We start from the raw sequence: 19,982 nt of genomic DNA, 5'->3' as shown, positions 1-19,982 counted from the left end.
CATTATAAAAAATATTTTTTTATTGATTTCAGACAAGAAAAGAGAGGGAGAAAGAGATAGAAACATCAGTGATTAATTGGCTGCCTCCTGCATGCCCCCTATTGGTGATTGAGCCCACAACCCGGGCTTGTGCTCTGACCAGGAGTCGAACCAGTGACCTCTTGGTTCCAAGGTGGATGCTCAACCCCTGAGCCACACCTGGCGGGGCCTCAAGTGCCACATTTTATTGCTGCTGTTACTATAGGAGTCATGGGGTGGTGGTGATACTTATGATACTAATTTTAAATGTAAAAAGCATTAGGAATAATTTACTCATGGCTGCCAAGCACATTTATTTACTTCCTCTTTCTTGAAATAGAATAACATTTCAAGTTTTCTTCTTCCTAGAAACCTCGGGGAGCTGATAGATCGGTTTGTGGCAGATTTCAAAGCCCAGGGGCCACCTAAGCCCAACAGTGATGAAGGGGGCGCCGTGCTCCCCAGCTGTGCCGACCTCTTTGTGTACTACAAGAAGTGCATGGTGCAGTGCTCTCAGCTCAGCACCGGGGAGCCAATGATCGCTCTGAGCACCATTTTCCAGAAGTACCTCCGAGAATATGCCTGGAAAATCCTCTCTGGCAACCTGCCCAAGTGAGTCCTGTTCTCCCTGGTCCGAGTGGGGAAGTATGCTTCTAAACACACCTAAATATGGGAATCTTTAAGGAAATCCACTATGAAGTTATTTCCTGAACTGCTGAGAGGATCAAGGAAGAAAACACCCTGATTGAGTTCACAAGACCTGAGACTATTTCCTCTCTAAATGGGTTACCACAGCTATCAAGACCGTTAGAGGAAATGCCCTTGCTGGCTGCCAGCATAGGTCAGATCTTACCACCGTGGGCTCGAGGGAGTCGGCCCATTATATGTATATTTAATTTACATGGATTCATCGGTGGCTAGTTGGCCAAAAAAGTGAGGTGGTGGTGGAAATAACTTATAAACAGCATGGGCAGTTTCACGCAGGCCCCATTCAATGAGGGTATGTCCTGGGATGATAAATAGACAAGAGGCATGAGTCTGCCTTCCCTTAGTCTAATTACATCCCCAAGTCTCTCCTATGGTATGTGTGTCTTGCTATGCTGGATAGAGTCTAATGTTTAAAGACGTAGTGAGATTTGGGGGTAGGGAGTTGCATAGCACAGCTCCTAATTATAGTGACTTCACCATAGTCACTAATGTTGTTACACTGTTATTGCTTGAAATAAATGAATCATTACACTAGGGTTTTAGATGTTCTGGTTATACTATAACAATTTCAATTGTTATAGAATATGATCTAAGGTAAGGCTTTGAAATTTAGTGATTATGAATCATCCCCGTGGCTCAGTTCAACAATTATGGAATTAGTTTCTGTCATTGTCACTGAAAGGTGTCCTACATGGGAGTTTTACATTACTTGGAGCAGCGGTTCTCAACCTGTGGGTCGTCAACCTGTGGGTCGCGACCCTTTGGGGGTCGAACGACCCTTTCACAGGCTTCGCCTAAGACCATCGGAAAACACATATATAATTACATATTGTTTTTGTGATTAATCACTATGCTTTAATTATGTTCAATTTGTAACAATGAAAATACATCCTGCATATCAGATATTTACATTACGATTCATAACAGTAGCAAAATTACTGTTATGAAGTAGCAACGAAAATAATTTTATGGTTGGGGGTCACCACAACATGAGGAACTGTATTAAAGGGTCGCAGCATTAGGAAGGTTGAGAACCACTGATTTGGAGGAAAGAAAACAAAATCCATGTGCTCTATAAGACATTTGAAGTAGCAGATATGTTTTACCAATGAGAATTTCTTTGACTGTGATAGAAACCATTTAAAAGTTTTTAGTAACTTTTGTCCTGATGATCAAAGTAATAGAAGTTCATAGAAAACACAGAAAAGCACAAAGATTGGAAGGAAAAATCACCTATAATCTCACCACCCAGAGAAAACAAGTTTAACTTTTTGGTATATGTTCTTCCATTCTTTATTTATATATATAATATGTGTGATTGTGTCTCTTCTTTGTTTGTTTACCAGAATTGGGACTGTACTACTTATTATAGCTTTATACCCTGCTGCTTTCTTTCTTTTTTTAAAAAATAAATTTTTATTGATTTCAGAGAGGAAAGGAGAGGGAGAGAGAGATAGACATATCAATGATAAGAGGTAATCATTGATAGGCTGCCTCCTGCATGCCCCCGACTGGGGATCGAGCCTGCAACCCGGGCATGTGCCCTGACCTGGAATCGAACCCAGGACCCTTCAGTTCACCGGCTGATGTTCTATCCACTAAGCCAAACCAGTGAGAGCTATACCTTGCTGCTTTCACTTAACATCATCCTGGGAGCATTTTTTCATGTGTGTTAGCCAGTGTCCCAGCAGGAAGCCAATGATGTGCTCAGCTGGGATGTTATTAGGATTGAGGCTGCTGAGTAGTCACAGAAACGAGGGCAAGGTAGAAGGAACCAACAGAGGACTCCGAGGCATCCATACAGCAGTGGGTGATTATTACTACTTTGAAACTCACTGAGAGGTAGGGCTGAGAACAGAGGTCTGCCCCACAGAAACTAGTCATAGAGGGCCAGTCACTGCCAGGACCACAATGAAGCAGAGGGAGTTGGAGGACTATTATTGCTCAGACTTCTCTCTCCTCTACCTCTCCGACTTCCTGCTGCATCTCCCGTTGGCTGAATGCAACAGGAGGAAGCCTGAGGGCCAAGGAACCTGGATGATGATAAGTCTGTGGAAGTCAGTCTCCTGAGCCATAGAGAAGAGAAGAGCAGAAAATTGATCTGGGAGGCCAGCAGAGAATAGTGGGCACTCCTGACAGTAAATATTCATCAAAACATGTTTAATGGCAGTCAAACATATGGAAGAACCTCAGTTAACTTCTGGGATTATGATTGATCAGTCTCTTAATTGGTCGTTTGGGTTGGGCTTACTATTTTGGTATTTTAAATAACACTCAGAAAAGCGTTCTTGAACAGAAATGGAACTACTGGCTTAACTCACCTGGACATTTTTATAAGCTCCTGAAATACACCTCGAGAAGGGTTGTCCAGTGTGATGCTCCTAACCCATAGTGGACAAGAGTGCCAGTGCCCTCGCACTCTTATAAGTACTGGGAATTAAAATGTTTTCATATCTTTGATTATCAGTAAGACTGGGCAGGTTTTTTAAAGGAGAAATTTCTCTTTAATTTTTTTGTTGTTGTTAATTCTCACTTGAGGATATTTTTCCATTGAAATTTTTTTAGAGTGGAAGAGAGAGGCAAAGACAGAGAGAAACATCAATGTGAGAGAAACACATTGATTGGTTGCCTCCTACACGAGCCCCGACCAGGGCTGGGGCTGGGGAGGAGCCTGCAATCAAGGTACATGCCCTTGACCAGAATCAAACCCGGGACCCTTTGGTTCACAGGTTGATGCTGTATCCACTGAGCCAAACCAGCTAGGGCTAATTTTTAAGATAAATGCCATTGAATTCTATCTACTTAAAAAAAAATTAGACACTCATGGTTGAAAGAACAGGAAGTTTTATAACCGCATTTTGACATTTTTTGAGCATGTGATTAGACCCTAGTAGGAAGCGATGAGATGCCTTCTGGTTTCTTGAGACAATGGGGGTTTGGGTAGGAACCATTTCTTTTTTTTTTTTTTAAATATATTTAATTGATTTTTTACAGAGAAGAAGGGAGAGGGATAGAGAGTTAGAAACATCGATGAGAAACATCGATCAGCTGCCTCCTGCACCCCCTACTGGGGATGTGCCCACAACCAAGGTACATGCCCTTGACCGGAATCGAACCTGGGACCCTTCAGTCCGCAGGCTGACGCTCTATCCACTGAGCCAAACTGGTTAGGGCATAGGAACCATTTCTTAACATGCACTTTTGTACCCCTCCACCACAACATGCAAATTCCTGTGCAGAGTTTGCTTGACTGAGAGAAACAATTGGGGAGCCAGCTCTTGTGCTTCAGATGATCCTGAATGAGCTCAACAGATCAGGAAATGCCAAGCTAAGCAGCCAGTGTTCAGCAGCCTCCTCTGTATCAGAGTCATCACAGTAAATATGACTGATTACTGGCTCACTGTTGGAAACATCTTTTCCTATTTCTGATGGTCTGAGAATTTAAACAGATGATAGTCAAGGTGAGGTCAATAGGAAAGGACTTGTATGTGGGTTTATTTGGGTCATGTCCAGCCTTTCCTTCCCCCCTTTCTTTTCTTAAAATGTGCAGTTTCCAGTTCAGGAAGCAAATGAGAAGTCCCAGCCTGACTACTTCCTGTTCCTTTTCCTCAGAACCACAAGCAGCAGTGGAGGGCTGACCATCAGCAGCCTCCTCAAGGAAAAGGAGGGCTCCGAAGCAGCCAAGTTCACCCTGGAGGAGCTCTGCCTCATCTGCAGCATCCTGAGCACAGCAGAGTACTGTCTGGCCACTACCCAGCAGGTGAGCCGCCTGGCCGCCCGCTCCCCACCTCCTTTTCCAGGACCATCTCGGCCCCTTAGCTCAGTTGGTAAGAGTATGGGCCCTAAAAATGAAAGAAAAAAAGTATGTGCCCTAACAAGGTCTCATAAAACCTTGGGCAGACTAGTTGGCCTCCCACAGAGGAAAACTGCTGGCTGTCCAGCCAGAAGACGGCCATCACAGAAGGGCCTTGTTAAAGGATCCCAGGCAAGGAAGTATGACTGAGCTCTTCCCTGGAGTTATGTAAGCTACATAAAGGGCATGCCCTCCTAAAAGTAGGTCAGTAGCCCCATCTCCTGTATGAGACAAGCAGGAACAAACTGAAGGGTACTAGGACCCAGGCTCTGGTGGTGATGAGTCACGGCAGTTATTCCATTCTCAGAAGTCTTACTAGGCTAAGCAGAATCCTTTGGGCTTTTATGTGTCTCCTGGAATTTACATAGCAGTCTCAATCTGCCTAAACAAACAACCATTGTTTGGATGTTGACGTTCAGGAACTGTGAGGCAGGAAAGGGTGATGCCTCTACTGGAGTTCCTCATTAAAAGAAGGAAGACCCAGAATAATTTACCATTCAGCCTTAGATGTGGATTAAAAGTACCTTTTCACATTTGCTCTGGAATTCACCTAAAGCCAAAGAAAGGACGCAGTTGGGGAAGGTGCTGCTCTTCCCCTTTTGGGGGTTTATTATTTACACGTGTCTAAAACATAGGAAGGCCGTCATGAATTATGGTTCAGACGGGACAGCTTGGAGCCCCTGTGAGCCAGAGTAAGAATACAGAACACTGCCCTAACCGATTTGGCTCAGTGGATAGAGCGTTGGCCTGCAGACTCAAGAATACAGAACAGCCAGATAAGCAGTGTTTCCCCTAAAACTTCACAGTTGGGGTTAAGCCAGTCAGAGGCCGGGGCAGTAGCATGCTCTGCCTGGGGACGTGGGTAGATTGAGTCACACGGGATGATCTGTCAAGGTTTGGCCTTGGAGCCGGAGACAGCAATCCACTTGTTAGAAATAAGGCAAGTCCCCAACTTCAGGGGTCCTGGTAGAACACAAAGCACAGTCGGGAGCCAGGCAGCAGGCAAATGTCTCTACTCCTGCAGGAGGTGTGCAGCCCGTGGTCTGCTCGGCTTTTTGATCCTGGCGCACGTGACCTGTCCCTCGCTCTTGATTGGAGCTCAGGCGCACAGTCTTTCGAGATTGGCTGATTCAAAGGGAGAGGTTGGCCTTTGCCATTTCAAGATGTTGGCCCCCATTTGCCATTTCAAGATGTTGGCCAAAATGGCAGCTGCCAAGTCACGCAGTCCAAAATGGCAGCTGCCAAGTCACGCAGTCCAACATGGTGGCTGTCTAAACTGTTCTTGGACACAAATGATGACTGGTTTATTCTCACACACTTAACCCCAAGAACTCCCAATATCTGTGAGGACCTCCAAGGAGAGGGTCCCAGAGTTCTTTGAGGAAGAAGCACTAGTGAACTATTCTGTGCAGAATTAGAAAGAATACACACAGATAAATAATGGTATTTTAAAAGTAAAATAACTGTGGTACAAAAACAAGCTATAAAAATAATGACGCTTGATCCCATCACCCTCAAATAATCATATTAGCAATTTGGAGGGTTGTGTTGTTTTTTAATTATTTCTTTTTTTAACTTTTTAAAAATGTATTGATTTGAGAGAGGGGGGAAGGTGCCAGGGGAGGGGGAGAGAGGAACATCAATTTATTGTTCCATTTACTTACGCAGTCATTGGTTGCTTCTCACGTGTTCCCTGACCGGATCGTGCCCACAGCGTAATTATCGGGACGGAGGCCTCGCCGCTGAGCTGGCAGCAGGGTAGAGGTTCCAGTGGCTTTTCATGGGGGAGCCAACCTGGATAAGTCCTGCTGGTCAGAGATGGGACAGGGGAACATCGGTGAGAACATGAGCCACAGTGGATGGAAACAGCAAATATTATTCCATCCATTTGATTATAATGATTTTTTAAAAATTTATTTCTCACATTTGAAGATCCTAAGAAACCGTGGGAATGAATTAAAGAGTGGCAAATAAAGGGGAAATTCTTGTCCTGCCTTTCCTAGTTGACTTTTACCTCAGGATAACCAAATAATGGACAATGGGAAGTACCTCTTTATAGCCGAATTTTAGTTAATCAATGAAGAAGAAAAGGTAGAATTAGAATTTTTTAAATGTTTTTATTGATTTCAGAGAGAGGAAAGGAGAGGGAGAGAGATAGAAACATCGATGAGCCCTAGCCAGTTTGGCTCAGTGGATAGAGCATCGGCCTGCGGACTGAAGGGTCCCAGGTTCGATTCCCAGTCAAGGGCACATGCCAGGGTTTTGGGCACGATTCCTGGTGGGGGGGCATGCAGGAGGCAGCTGATCAATGATTGATTCTCTTTCATCATTGATGTTTCTATCTCTCCCTCTCCCTTCCTCTCTGAAATCAATGAAAATATTTTTTAAAAAAAGAAACATTGATGAGATGAGAGAAACATGGATCTGCTGCCTCCTGTACAACCCTCACTGGGGATCAAGCCCGAAACCCAGGCATGTGCCCTGACCAGTAATCAAACTGTGACCTTTTGGTTCATGGGACAATACTCACTGGCCGGGCTAGAATATCATTGTTTATACTTCCTAGTGGAATAATGGATTTGGGCATTGACCATCAATGGCTACTGATAACTACAAAAGGAGAGACAAGCACACATCATGCATCTGCCCTGCTGGTGTAGTTCAGTGGTGGAGCATTGGACTATGAACCAGGAGGTCACAGTTCTATTCCCTGTCAGGGCACATGCCCGGGTTGCAGGCTCGATCTCCACTAGGAGGCATGCAGGAGGCAACCAATCAATGATTCTCTCATCATTGATGTTTCTATCCCTCTCTCCCTCTCCCTTTCTTTCTCTGAAATCAATTAAAAAGACTATTAAAAAAAAAAAGAATCCGAGCAATAAAATTTTATAAACAATGCCAAGCCCTTGCCGGTTTTGCTCAGTGGATAGAGCATCGGCCCGCTGACTAAAGGGTCCCGGGTTCAATTCTGGTCAAGGGCACGTATCTTGGTTACAAGCTCGATCCCCATCCCTGATCAGGGTGCTTGTGGGTGGTAACCAATTGATGTCTCTCTCTCACATCAATGTTTCTCTCTCTGTCTCTTCCCCTCCCTTTCACTCTCTCAAAAAAAAAAAAAAAAAGGAAAAATATCCTCCAGTGAGGATTAACAACAACAAAAGCCAATAATGTATCAATATTGGTTCATTAATTGTTACACTTTTACACTTAATATTTGCATGGGGTATTTCATTCATTAATCCATTTATTCAAGAGATCTTTATGAAGCAGGTGCTGTGGTTGATGTTAATTAACAATGGTGAACAAAGTAGCCAAGTTTCTTTCTGTCATGGAACTTAGAATTGATGGAAGACCCCAGGTAATAAATATGTAACTTCAGTTTTGTGCTAAGTGCTAGTGAGGGAGCTGCCTACAGAAGTAGAGTGGACAGAAGGGCCTGTTCTGGGGCAGTTGGCTGGGCAGCGTCCCTGCACCAAAAGGTTGCTGCTTAGATTCCCGGTCAGAGCATATGCCCAGGTTGCAGGCTCGGTGCCCAGCAGGGGGTGTGCAGGAGGCAGCTGATCCACTCTCATATCAATGTTTCTCTTTCTCTTTTCCTCTCCCTTCCTCTTTCTCTAAAAATATTTATTTAAAATAGAGAGAAGGGCCTCTCTGAGGAGTGACATTGAAGCAGAGACCTGAGGGTTGGGAAGGAGACTGCCCAGTGAGAAGCTGGGGCGGGGGGGTGCTAGGCAGTGTTTCAGAGAGAGGAAGTAGGAAGTTGGAAGGCCCTGGGGCGGAACAGACTTTGGTATTTCCAAAACTTTAACTGGTCAAGCAAGGGGGGAAGCTGGATGTGGCAGGAGAGACAGACAGGACCCAAATCAAGGTTAGAAGTTTGGATTCATTTTCAGTGTGGTATTCATTTTCAGTGTGGTAGGCAGAGGCTGCTGACCAGTTTAAGCATTGTAAGCCTGCACCATAATTTGTTTCATCAGTAGATTGTTTCCAGTTTTTCAATAACAAATAGCGTTAGAAAGTGAGCTCTATGAGAACAGAATCTTACTGTTTTGTTCATTGAATAACTCCATTACTTTTACAGAGCCTGGTACAAAATGAGCTTTCAGTAAATATTGGTTGAGTTCATGAATGCTGCAAAGAATACTTGCATATCTTTGTACGTTGTCCTCATTATTTCATTAAAGTACTTTCCTAGATCTGAAATTGCTGGCTTAAAGGCTGTGTATATTTAATTTTTTGCTTTTTAAATAAATTGCTTTCCAAAAAGATTACACTAATTTATGCACCCCTAAGAGCATTTTTTAAATTTAAGGCAACACATTCGTTAGTTTGTGTAATAAATAGGTCTGGGAGTGCTCGGTGAATCAGTTTCTGGGATGGTTGGAGATATTTACAATTCCAGGTCAATTATATTTTTCTTCAAGGCGCTGGGAGCATGGCCAGGGTTTTCTCCTAGGCTGTAGACTGCTTCGCCTCAGTATCCCCAACACCTTAACCCCGTGGGTGGTGTGTAGGAGCACTCAGTGAAGACTTTAATACTGATTTTGTTGCCACCCACCACCAGAGGTTTCCAATGTTGGGGAGTGAGCCTGCAGTGGATGAGTAGTGAGTATCCTAAAAACCAGGGTCTTTTTTCAAATTAGTGAAATGGCTCTGGCCAGTGTGGCTCAATTGGTTGGAGCGTTGTCCCATGCACCGAAGGATCGCGGGTTTGATTCTGTCAGGGCACATGCCCGGGTTGCGGGTTCAATTTCCAGTTGGGGAGCATCTAGCATCCAAGAGGCAACCAATCTTCCTTCCTTCCTTCCTTCCTTCCTTCCTTCCTTCCTTCCTTCCTTCCTTCCTTCCCCTCTCTCTCTTTCTTTCCCTACCTTTCTCTCTAAAATTAATAAGAACTTATCCTCACGTGAGGATTAAAAAAAATTAGTGAAATAAATTGTCAGAGTGTCATAAGAAACAATTACAACCCAATGCTCAAGGGCACAGGTTCTAGAGGAAGTTTATTTCCTGGTCCCACCACTTACTGTCTTGGGTAGGTCACCTCCATTTCCTCACCTGTAACATGGGGATAGGAATAGAATCTTCCTCCTAGGGTTGTGAGAATGCAATGAGTCAATGCAGGAAAAGGGCCTGGAATTATGCTTGAATCATCAAACTCAGTCCATGTTAAGTATTCTTATTATGGTTCTTATTTGGATAATCATTAAGCATGTTTTTCTTTTCTAACAGCTGGAAGAAAAACTCAAAGAAAAAGTTGATATAAGTCTGACTGAACGAATCAATCTGACTGGAGAAATGGACACATTCAGCACGTATGTACCTCGCACACACTTGCTCATGGTCTGCCCTGCACAGAGCGGCATGTCTTAGGCTATGGGCCTTAGGTCACTGCAGAGCCTTCGAGGCTTCCAGGGCCTTCTGATGGATCGGGATCGTCCTCCACCAGCCACCAAGAAGAACCATGAGGAGCTGGTGCGGCTGCGTCCCATTCTGTCTCCTCAGATAGAACCGTTTTTAGCTTCTAGGTTTTTATTGTTTCACTATTAGAATAGCAAAAAGAATGCCCCCCTTGGGCATCCCTGAAGGAAGGTCAGATCCAAGGCCTCCTATCTGCCTCCTAAATCCACAGGGGGCCAGCCCCACCTCCAGGGTTTTAGAATATAAAGCAGCGCCCAGCCGGTTTGGCTCAGGATAGAGTGTCGGCCTGCGGACTGAAGGATCCCAGGTTCTATTCTCATAAAGGGCAGCTACCTTGGTTGCAGGTTCCATCCTCGGCCCTGGTTGGACGCATGCGAGGCAACCAATCGATGTGTCTCTCACATTGATGTTTCTCTTTTTCTGTCTCTCTCCCCCCCACCCCCCTCCACTCTCTCTAAAAAAACCAATGGGAAAATATCCTCGGGTGAGGATTAACAAACAAAAAAAATTGTAATACAATATAAAACAGTGATTTTCAACCTTTTATCTCCTGGCACACATAAACTAATTACTAAATTTTTGCAGCACACCAAACAATATATATATATATATATATATTTTTTTTTTTTTTTTTGCTGATCTGACAAAAAAGTAGGTATAATTTTGATTCATTTACACCAGAAGGCTAGTGTTGGCTGTTGTCATTTTTTTTTTATTTGCCAATCTAAGGGAAAAGAGGTCAGTGCCCCTGGCTAAATAGTCAGGTATTGCATGTTTTAAAAATCTTGCAGCGCACCAGTGTGCTGTGGCACACTGATTGGAAATATCTGGTATACACTGTAAGCAGCCAGATTTTAGCTGTGTGTGTGTGTGTGTTTGGGTTGGGGGAGGTGGGGTGTCTGTCCAAGAAGTTCAAACTGAAAAGCCTTCTCGAAGTAGTTCTTTCCCTGGTGTTTCTTAGCAATATCTTTTTCGTGGTCATTACATGAGATTGGGATAGGCTGAGCTTTCTCATCACCACTTTTTGAGGAAAAATTAAAGTTTTCTTAAGTCGTTTCCTCTCCTTTGTACTTTTGGAGGTAGAAATGAAGAGAGATTCTGGGTGCAGCGAATAGGAAGAATTTTGTGGAATTTTGTGTTCTCAGTGAGGACACACCTAAATAAGACCAGGACATGCAGCAAGAATGAGGAAAGAGCCAAGTGTTCCTCGTTGTCACTAATTCCCTTTTGAAATGAAACTCGAGTGTACTGAGTTTCTGATGAAATGATGAATCTCATTTTACACGGGTGCCTAAAACATTTGGGAGGGCTGTGTCACTTAAAAAGTCCTCTTTTGGAAAGTTCTGACCTACGAATTTGTTTGACTTGCAGTGTCATCTCGAACAGCATCCAGTTGTTGGTTCAGGACCTGGATGCTGCCTGTGACCCGGCCCTGACTGCCATGAGCAAGGTAAGGGTTTGGGAAGTTGCTTCTCAGACGTCCAAGGGTGACCCCAGATGGTTTCTATCAGCTCTTGCCTGGAGCGTCTTCAGGCTCTTCAGTGCTTAGAGCATCAGTCTGGAGGAGAATGGAGGACCTCAAGGAGTCTCCCAAAGCGCTCGTTTTATCTTGTACCTTAGGTCCATCTCTTGTCCTTTTTTAAAAGATATATATATATATATATTTTATTGATTTCAGAGAGGAAGGGAGAGGGAGAGGGGGAGAGAGAGAGAGAGAGAGAGAGAGAGAGAGAGAGAGAGGAACTTCAGTGATGAGAGAGAATCATTGATTGGCTGCCTCCTTCACGCCCCCTACTGGGGATTGAGCCTGCAACCGGGACATGTGCCCTTGGCGGGAATCAAACCCGGGACCCTTCAGTCCGCAGGCCAATGCTCTATCCACTGAGCCAAACCAGCTAGGGCCCATCTCTTGTCCTTTGAGAACAAGACGGGGAGCAGATGGGTTTGGTAAGTCTAAAGGAGATGTTAACTTTGGTGAGCATCTGACACGTGCTGATGAAAACTTTAAGTGGTCTCACCAGAATGGGTGCTTTTGTTAGTAACTTCTGGCTCATCTTCATTGTTGCCCACTGAGAGGATTTTCTCGTTCTTTCTGAGCTCTGGTGCCCATGCAGGATTGTTTAATCGGGTTGTGGACCCTGGTGTTCTGTTACCTTAGCTGCCCATCAGTTAGTTCTCAGCCCTCCTTTGACACCTACCACATGCTGCCTTGTGTTGCTATTTGGCTTTTATGTACCTGTGTCTTTCTTCCTAAAGGGATATAAATTCCTTAATGCATGGACCATATAGAACATAGAAGACTTTCATGTTTGTTGATTAATTGAGTTGGAACAGGCAATCCTTTGTTGATTTATAAGTCAAATAACATTAAGCTATCCACTGTAGAACCTTCTAGAGCTGGGGTCAGCAAACTGCAGCCTGTGGGCCAAATTAGGCCCACTGCCTGTTTTTGTAAATAAAGTTTGTTTTTGTAATCACAAATAGGATTTTTTATTTGTCACCATTAAGTCCGAATTTTAAACAGATTCTTGAACCAGAGGCTCAAATCCATCAGCTCATTCAACTTTAGCACCTGTCTCCATCCCCAGTAGCGTTTTCAGAACTGCTACCTTCACCGTGAAGCTCCATGAGTTTCCCCAATTCAAACTTGGACTTTTCTAACAAAGACATCATGGAGCAGATTAATGAATTGGCAAGACTTTTCCAGTGTTCTCTGGAATCAGTTTATGGACCACATCTTTCAAGTCATTTGTCTGCACCTCTTGGGTCATGATTTCCATCATCATCTTCCAGATTTGGTGGGCCTGTTCACGCTGAGCACAAGAGGCCTTCCAAATCTGATTCTTGCGTTTTTTAGTAAAACCAACACAGAATAGACGAAGCAAATAACCATCAGTAGTCTTGACATCAACATGAGCTTCAATCATGGTCTGCCTTTTTTTTTTATCCTCACCCAAGGATATGTTTTTATTGATTTGAGAGAGAAAGGAATAGGAGAAAGAGAAACATCGATGTGAGAAACATCAATCGGTTGCCTCCCGTATGAGCCCTGAACAGGGATTGAACCCACAACCTAGGTATGAACCCTGACTGGAAATTGAACCCACAACCTTTGGGTACAGGACAATGCTCCAACCAACTGAGCCACCCAGCCAGGGCTGGTCTGCCGTTCTTTGACATGGAGTACATTTAGTGTCCATGGTAAGATCATGCCATGGAAATTAGGCAAATTTTTGTCCTGAACATTCTTAGCTTGAATTTTCTAAATGGAACTGCATCATTCTGCGTTTCAGATAGGCACACTTCAAAAACACAACCCTTGAGACCATTAGATAGAATTTTGTTCCTTAAGTTCTCGTGACGAGTACTTTTCCAATATTTCTTATACCGAACATAGCTGGTGCTTTCTCATCATACCAATCTCGCTTAAAAAATGGATCGACCTCTCTAGCCAATTTGGCTCAGTGGATAGATTGAAGGGTCCCAGGTTCAGTTCTGGTCAAGGGCATATACCTCAGTTGCAGGCTCGATCCCTGGCCCTGGTCGGGGCTTGTGCAGGAGGCAACCAGTTGATGTGTCTCTCTCACATTGAAGTGTCTCTCTCACATCGATGTTTCTCTCTCTTTCACTCCCCCTCCCTTCCACTCTCTCTAAAACTCAATGGGAAAATATCCTCGGATGAGGATTAACAGAAAAAGAAAATGGATTAACCACTTTCTTCTTGGCTCCCTTTTTGTCACCTTTTGTAAGTCACTTGTTCTTGCCGATTGCCATGGTGCTGCTCAGAGAGCCGAAAGGTGCAAATAAAGTCTTAAATAAAGGTGTACAGTGGGGCCTTGACTTACGAGTGTCCCGCCTAACGAGTTTTTTGAGATATGAGCCGTCTCTCGGCCAATTTTTTACTTTTGAGTTGCGAGCTAAAATTCGGGTTACGAGCCAGCTTCAGATACCCCACCGCTAGTTGGCGCAGCGAACGTCACAGTGAATGCCACAACATCAGCCCAGCATCACGTGTCTCACTCGTTCACTTTTTGATTTGACATACGAGTAATTTGAGTTACGAGCTCCATCAGAGAGCCGAAAGGTGCAAATAAAGTCAAGGCCCCACTGTACATAAAGTTTTATTGGAACATAGCCATACTCATCTATCTATACAGGGTGGGCCAAAATTAGGTTTAGAGTTGTTTGTATGGAAAAATATACAGTAATTAATAAATAATAATACAAGAATAAAGTCTGGTGGTGGGTGAGAAGAGATTAACCAAAGAACTTGTATGCATATATGTATAACCCAAGGCCTGGGGTGCAGGTGGGGCTGGGAGTGGGGGTGGGCTAGAAGGGATCAAAGGGAGGAGAATAAACTCTGTGTTTCACATACTGCGGCAAACCTACTCTTGCCCCACCCTGTATATTGTCTGTGGCTGCTTTTTGGCTACAAGGGCAGAATTAAGTAATTGCAACTGAGACCATATGGCTCGCAAAGCCTAAAATATTTACAATCTGGCCCTTTACAGAAAAAGTTTGCCAATGCCTATTTTAGTCTTAGACTCTTGTAGTATTCTTACCGATTCTGGAGAAAGAACTTCTCTGGGGTATACTGGTCAGTAGCAGACCGAGCACAGTGGAAAGAACACTGGCTTTGGAGTCAGACAGGCCTAACTCCCCTCATTTTTCCTCGGGGGAGGGGGGGTGTTGAGCACATGACTTAACCTCTCGGGGCCCACGTTACCGTCTCTGTATGTGCAGTCAGGCATCTGCTTCCGGCGCTGTGAGGATGGAGCACAGAGTGACTGACCCGGTGCCAGTAGATGCTAGCCCTCTCTCCCTCTTGTCGGGAGGAATGGCTGTGTCATGAGGTTTTGTTAGCAGACATTTGGTCTGAATTTGGTTTTGTAGTAGATTGTAAATATTTAACAAAAATAGGATTAAACCCGAAGCTTAGACTTCAGGGTTTTATGAAGCTAAGTGGGGAGTCCTGAAAAGCTGATGTCACAGCTTTTCTATTCAAAAGGTGGATCCTCTCGCCAATCCTGGCGATGTGCGTTTCCAGTATTCTCAGTGTTTACAAGCAGAAAACTCTGAGCAGGCAGGTTGAGGAACGTGGCTCTAAAGATCCATTTTGTGGGTTCATCCCTGGCTGCTGGTGAACACTCACTGTATCCTGAGCATGATCCGTTCCAGCTGCCATCTCTCCTGAACTGCCACACACTGTAGATCGGAATGCAGCTGGTGAAAGAACTTTTACATTTTCCAAAGAAGAGGGGATTTTTTTTCCTTTTAGTAAAACAACAGTTGTAGGGGATTTAACACTCCAGGTGTTGCTTATATGAACTTGTCAGTTCACTAGGTGGGTTTCCCTCAAGCCCCCTGCCCCTAGCCCTACCGCTCATTTCTCCCCCAGACCCACACCAGCAAATACTAACAGAGACCATACCTCCCGAATCTTTTGTTTATATCATAGGAAAACCACAGGCTTGGGAACGCAGCGGCTGGGAGGCTATGGCTCTTTGTCTGAGTCTTCTGGAGTTCTAGCAAAATGAAATCCATGTGATGAAAATGACTAGATATAAACAAGCCGAGTGGTCAGAGTGATTCAACATACAGCCTGTGATTGGTGCCTGCATCCTGTTTTGTGTAGTTTCTTCTAGGATTTTAAAAAACTTTTGTTTGGTAATCATGCTTATTACTATCTCTGATTCCATCATTTTTGCTGCTAATTGAACAGTTCAAATCAGACTCCACCCAGCACGGTGCTGGGAGTTGCAAAGCTGGGAAGGATGTAGATGTTATCTCAAGGTTCTGAGATTCCAGAAGGTGTGGGGCAAGAGATGTGTGAGATGAGAGGGATGCCCAAATAACTGCATTATAGTACCGTAAAAAAAATCAGTACCATAGAAAAGCACAAAATATTCCCTCTTTCAAAGAGGGGAGAGTTATATCCCGATGGGGAGATGGGAAGAGCTTTTGTAAGGAAGTGGCATTTGAAATAGGCCATGAAGGATGGTGCAGTTTTGAACTAACTTGTGATGAGGAGAGCATTCCGAACAGGGTGACAGTATGAACAAAGGTTTGTAAAGTGAGGAAAATCAGAACTTTGTCAAAATTGCCATCCTCGTTACACACCTTTGGAATTCCACAGGTACTCTGTACTTGCACTTACAAGGGAAACCTGCCCTCAAGAAGTTTATATTCAGGGGAGGGGGTACTTAGAATAACTGGTGCTCTAAATAAATGTACTTTATAAGCCTTGGCTGGGTAGCTCAGTCGGTTCGAGCATTGTCCCAATATGCCAAGGTTGCGGGTTCGATCCCCAGTCAGGGTACATACAAGGAACAACCAATGAATGCATAAGTAAGTGAACAACAAATGGATGTTTCTCTCTCTTAAATAAATTAAAAAATTTAAGTTTAAAAAAAATGTATTTTATAAATGATAAGAAAAGAGAGTGTTGGGCTTACCAAAGTAGAGTGGAGGTGTTGGATGATACTGAGTTTGACAAAATGGATTGAGCCAAACAATGTAGTTACATCATTCTCCTGGGAGGACACCTGATTCTCATTGAAGGCACCCTGTGACCTCCTCATTGGTTAGCATGTAGGGCTTTCATTATTTGTCCCTTCCCTACTTTGTTAGTTCTGCAACTCCTGTGTATATACCTAAATACAGTCTCCAGGCCACTTTCACATCCCTGAATACATTACTTTTTTGTGGTTTCCATCCCTTTTCTCATTCTGTTCTTTCTAGAATTCTCTTCCCACTATTGTCTGCCTAGTGATCATATCCTTTAAGAAATGTCTGCCCCTCTTTAAAAATTGAGGTATAATTCACCCTTTTAAAATGTATAATTCAGTGTTCACAGGGCCATCCATCCACCACTGTCTAATTCCAGAATGTCTTTACTACACCAAAAGGAAACCCTATTCTATTAGCAATCATGCCCTGTTTCCCTGACAATCACTAATCTACTTTCTGTCTCTATGGATTTGCCTATTCTGGACATTTCACATAAATGGAGTCGTATAATATGTGGCTTTTGTGACTGGCTTCCTTCACTTAGTCTAATGTTTCCAATGTTCATTCATGGGATAGTATGTATCAGTACTTCGTACCTTTTTATGGCTGAATAATATTCCACTGTATGATTATACCACATTTGGTGTATCCATTCATCAGTCACTGGACATTTGGGTGTGTCCACATTTTAATTATTATGACTAATGCTATGAATATTCATGTATACGTCTTTGTATGAATATAGTATACATCTAGCTTTCCCAGTACCATTTGTTGAAAAGACTTTTCTTTACCCTTTTGACACTCCTGTGTAAAATCAGTTTACCATAGATATGAGTTTACTTCTGGACAGTCAGGTCTATCCCTTTGATCTGTATGTCTGTCCTTAGGCCAGTACTATACTGCTTTGTAGAAAGCTTTGAAATCAGAAGTGTGAGTCCTCTACTTTTGTTCCTTCTCAAGATTGTTTTGGCTGTTTTAAGTCTCTTGCAGTGTCACCATGTTTTGTCTTACCAGCGTGTCTTTCTCTCTCAAGACACCACAGTATATAGACTACCTATCTATTTTGTTATACAATTATTTTTCCATTTCTGCCTCTCCTGTTAAGCTTTGAACAACTTGAAGCTTATTCCATTTTGGGTCTACATAGCATAGCATAGTCCTTGCTTAACAGTAGTATACAGTAAGTCCTCACTTAATGTTGCTACTTTAAATGAAATGACATATAATGAAACCAATTTTACATAAGCTAATTGATATAAACAAGAGTTAAGTTCCTACCGCATTATAACAAAACGACACCGAATGACACAATGTTCTTTGAGGACTTGCTGTACTCCCTGAATGACTTTGAAGCTGAAGAAGGCAGGAAGAAGAAAGAACTACTAGTAAAGTTTGTAGACACCCATTTGACCAAAGGATGGCGGCAACATAGAAGATGGGTAACTGCACTGAACAGATCGAGCTGTGTGGAGCTGGTGGACTAGATAGAGCAGGAGACTTGAGTGTCTTATAGGAAGTGGCAGGATGGTGGACCCTGGGATCTTTAGGTGCATACGTGTGAGTGCTGTTGAGGATGATGTGATGCTCCTCGATGGTACCTAATAGCAGGGCTTCTTACTTCATTAAGTGGCATCTGGCGCTGACTGAAGAAAGGTCAGAATCAGGAAATGCCCACACCCACCTATTCGCTCGCCCAGGTGTGGGCAAGAGCCCTGCTGCTGGAAAAGGAGAGGAAAACACAGAGGGGCAAAGTTAGTAGAAAACATACGCACAAATGGCCTTAAGCAGGCCAGGCCCATGTGGAGGAAGTGAAATATGAGAGTTTAGTGCAGTGATGGCGAACCTTTTGAGCTCGGCGTGTCAGCATTTTGAAAAACCCTAACTTAACTCTGGTGCCGTGTCACATATAGAAATGTTTTGATATTTGCAACCATAGTAAAACAAAGATTTATATTTTTGATATTTATTTTATATATTTAAATGCCATTTAACAAAGAAAAATCAACCAAAAAAATGAGTTCACGCGTGTCATAGGTTCACCATCACTGGTTTAGTGGTTCCTCTGAAATTGTAACTTTGAGATTATAGTAGTATTGCTGAAAAGTGATGTTAAAATTACCTTTCAGACTACTTTTCCCTCCCATATTGCTTTATTTTCTTAGATGAGCTCTGTGAGATGATAGGAAGTTAAGTCACTTGTCCATGATCTCTTAGCCAGCAGGTGGCAGAACCAGGATTCAAACTCCGGTCTCTGTGCAGGATTGCACCATATCATACATACAGAATAGGAGTAAGTCATTTTGGAATATGTGGAAACTAAGGCAAGGCAGCTTAAGTGATTTGCTCAAAAGTGGAGGAGCAGTAAGTCAGTGTGTGCCCAGTACTACTAGGTTCACAGAAGTGTTCATGCTTCCTTGATTATGAGCTCTTCAAGCGTTCCCACGCATCCTGGTAGATATTTGTCTTCAGCTTTTCTTGGTCTGACACCATGACTTTCCTACAGGGAAGAAAACAGGTTGAGCAGCCAACCCAATTATTCCAGTCTGCTTTGTATATTTCTCCCTGAAGATTAATGAGTAATTATCATCTGGTGTGTTTATTTAGGTGTTTTTTTTTTTTCATAATATACCCAAAGCCGTAAAGCTTTATAATAGTGAAGCAAGAAATAAAATCAAGTCTCCTGATTCTTGAAAAAGGGAGTTGTTTGAAGTGTTTTGTGGAAATAGGAAGAGTTCTGTTTTTTAAATGTAAATTCCATAAATCTTTAGAAGTCAGTATGACTAAATATGGCCTGACAGGTAGGATTTTTTTTTTTTAATTTATGGCTTTCTTTAAAGCAGGGGTGGGGAACATTCAGCCCGTGGGCCATATAAGGCCCACGAAATCATTTGGTCTGGCCCTGCCAAGGCATTAGGGGTAAGTTAAATAGATGTTTGACCAAATATAGCAGGCTAATTTTTAAGTTGATAATTTTGAATGGCCTAGGAATGATGTTATAAATGTCCAAATGGCCCTTGGCATAAAAATGGTTCCCCACCCCTGCTTTAAAGGGACCGTTGGGCCCCTCACTATGTCCTTTTTCCTAGAGCTGTACACATCATTGGTTGAAAGAATCTAGTCTCTAAATTCAAACACACTTAGCTTTTTGCTCATTAGTGGTAGTTTTAGAAAAAACCAGAAAGAAGAAACTGAACAAATTAAATATTCTTACAGTCTAGCATGTAATTTCTATTAGATTTCAAGATTGTGAACATGTACTAATTTAGAAGGTGGTGTTACTATCCCCCAAAGACATTCTGAAATAGCTAGAACAGTCCTCAAATCTGTTCTTTTTTTCCTCAGTCATTAAAATGTAGATTTATTTCAGGAGGCCCACGGAACCGCATGGTTAAGAAATCCTCCAGTTCACTTTCCACCCCTCAATCCAGGCATACCTTCCCTTTTCATAGGAGAGATTTTTTTCATATGG

The 19,982-nt window shown here is 43.1% G+C and overlaps 1 protein-coding gene across 2 annotated transcripts in view; it reads left to right on the top strand.

Moving 5' to 3' along the window:
• VPS53 (VPS53, GARP complex subunit) overlaps positions 1-19,982 on the top strand; it is a 140,023-nt gene that overhangs the window by 94,856 nt on the left and 25,185 nt on the right. For both annotated transcript variants that reach the window (XM_023762784.1, XM_006099194.3), the window contains 4 exons: positions 388-630; positions 4,339-4,486; positions 9,809-9,891; positions 11,369-11,447. In XM_023762784.1, the coding sequence (XP_023618552.1) occupies positions 388-630; positions 4,339-4,486; positions 9,809-9,891; positions 11,369-11,447 (553 nt within the window). The remainder of the gene's footprint in view (positions 1-387; positions 631-4,338; positions 4,487-9,808; positions 9,892-11,368; positions 11,448-19,982) is intronic.

The sequence above is a fragment of the Myotis lucifugus genome, unplaced genomic scaffold, assembly GCF_000147115.1.
Source record: "Myotis lucifugus unplaced genomic scaffold, Myoluc2.0 scaffold_262, whole genome shotgun sequence".
Classification (NCBI taxonomy): domain Eukaryota; kingdom Metazoa; phylum Chordata; class Mammalia; order Chiroptera; family Vespertilionidae; genus Myotis; species Myotis lucifugus.
This window is presented reverse-complemented; position numbering and strand designations above follow the sequence as displayed.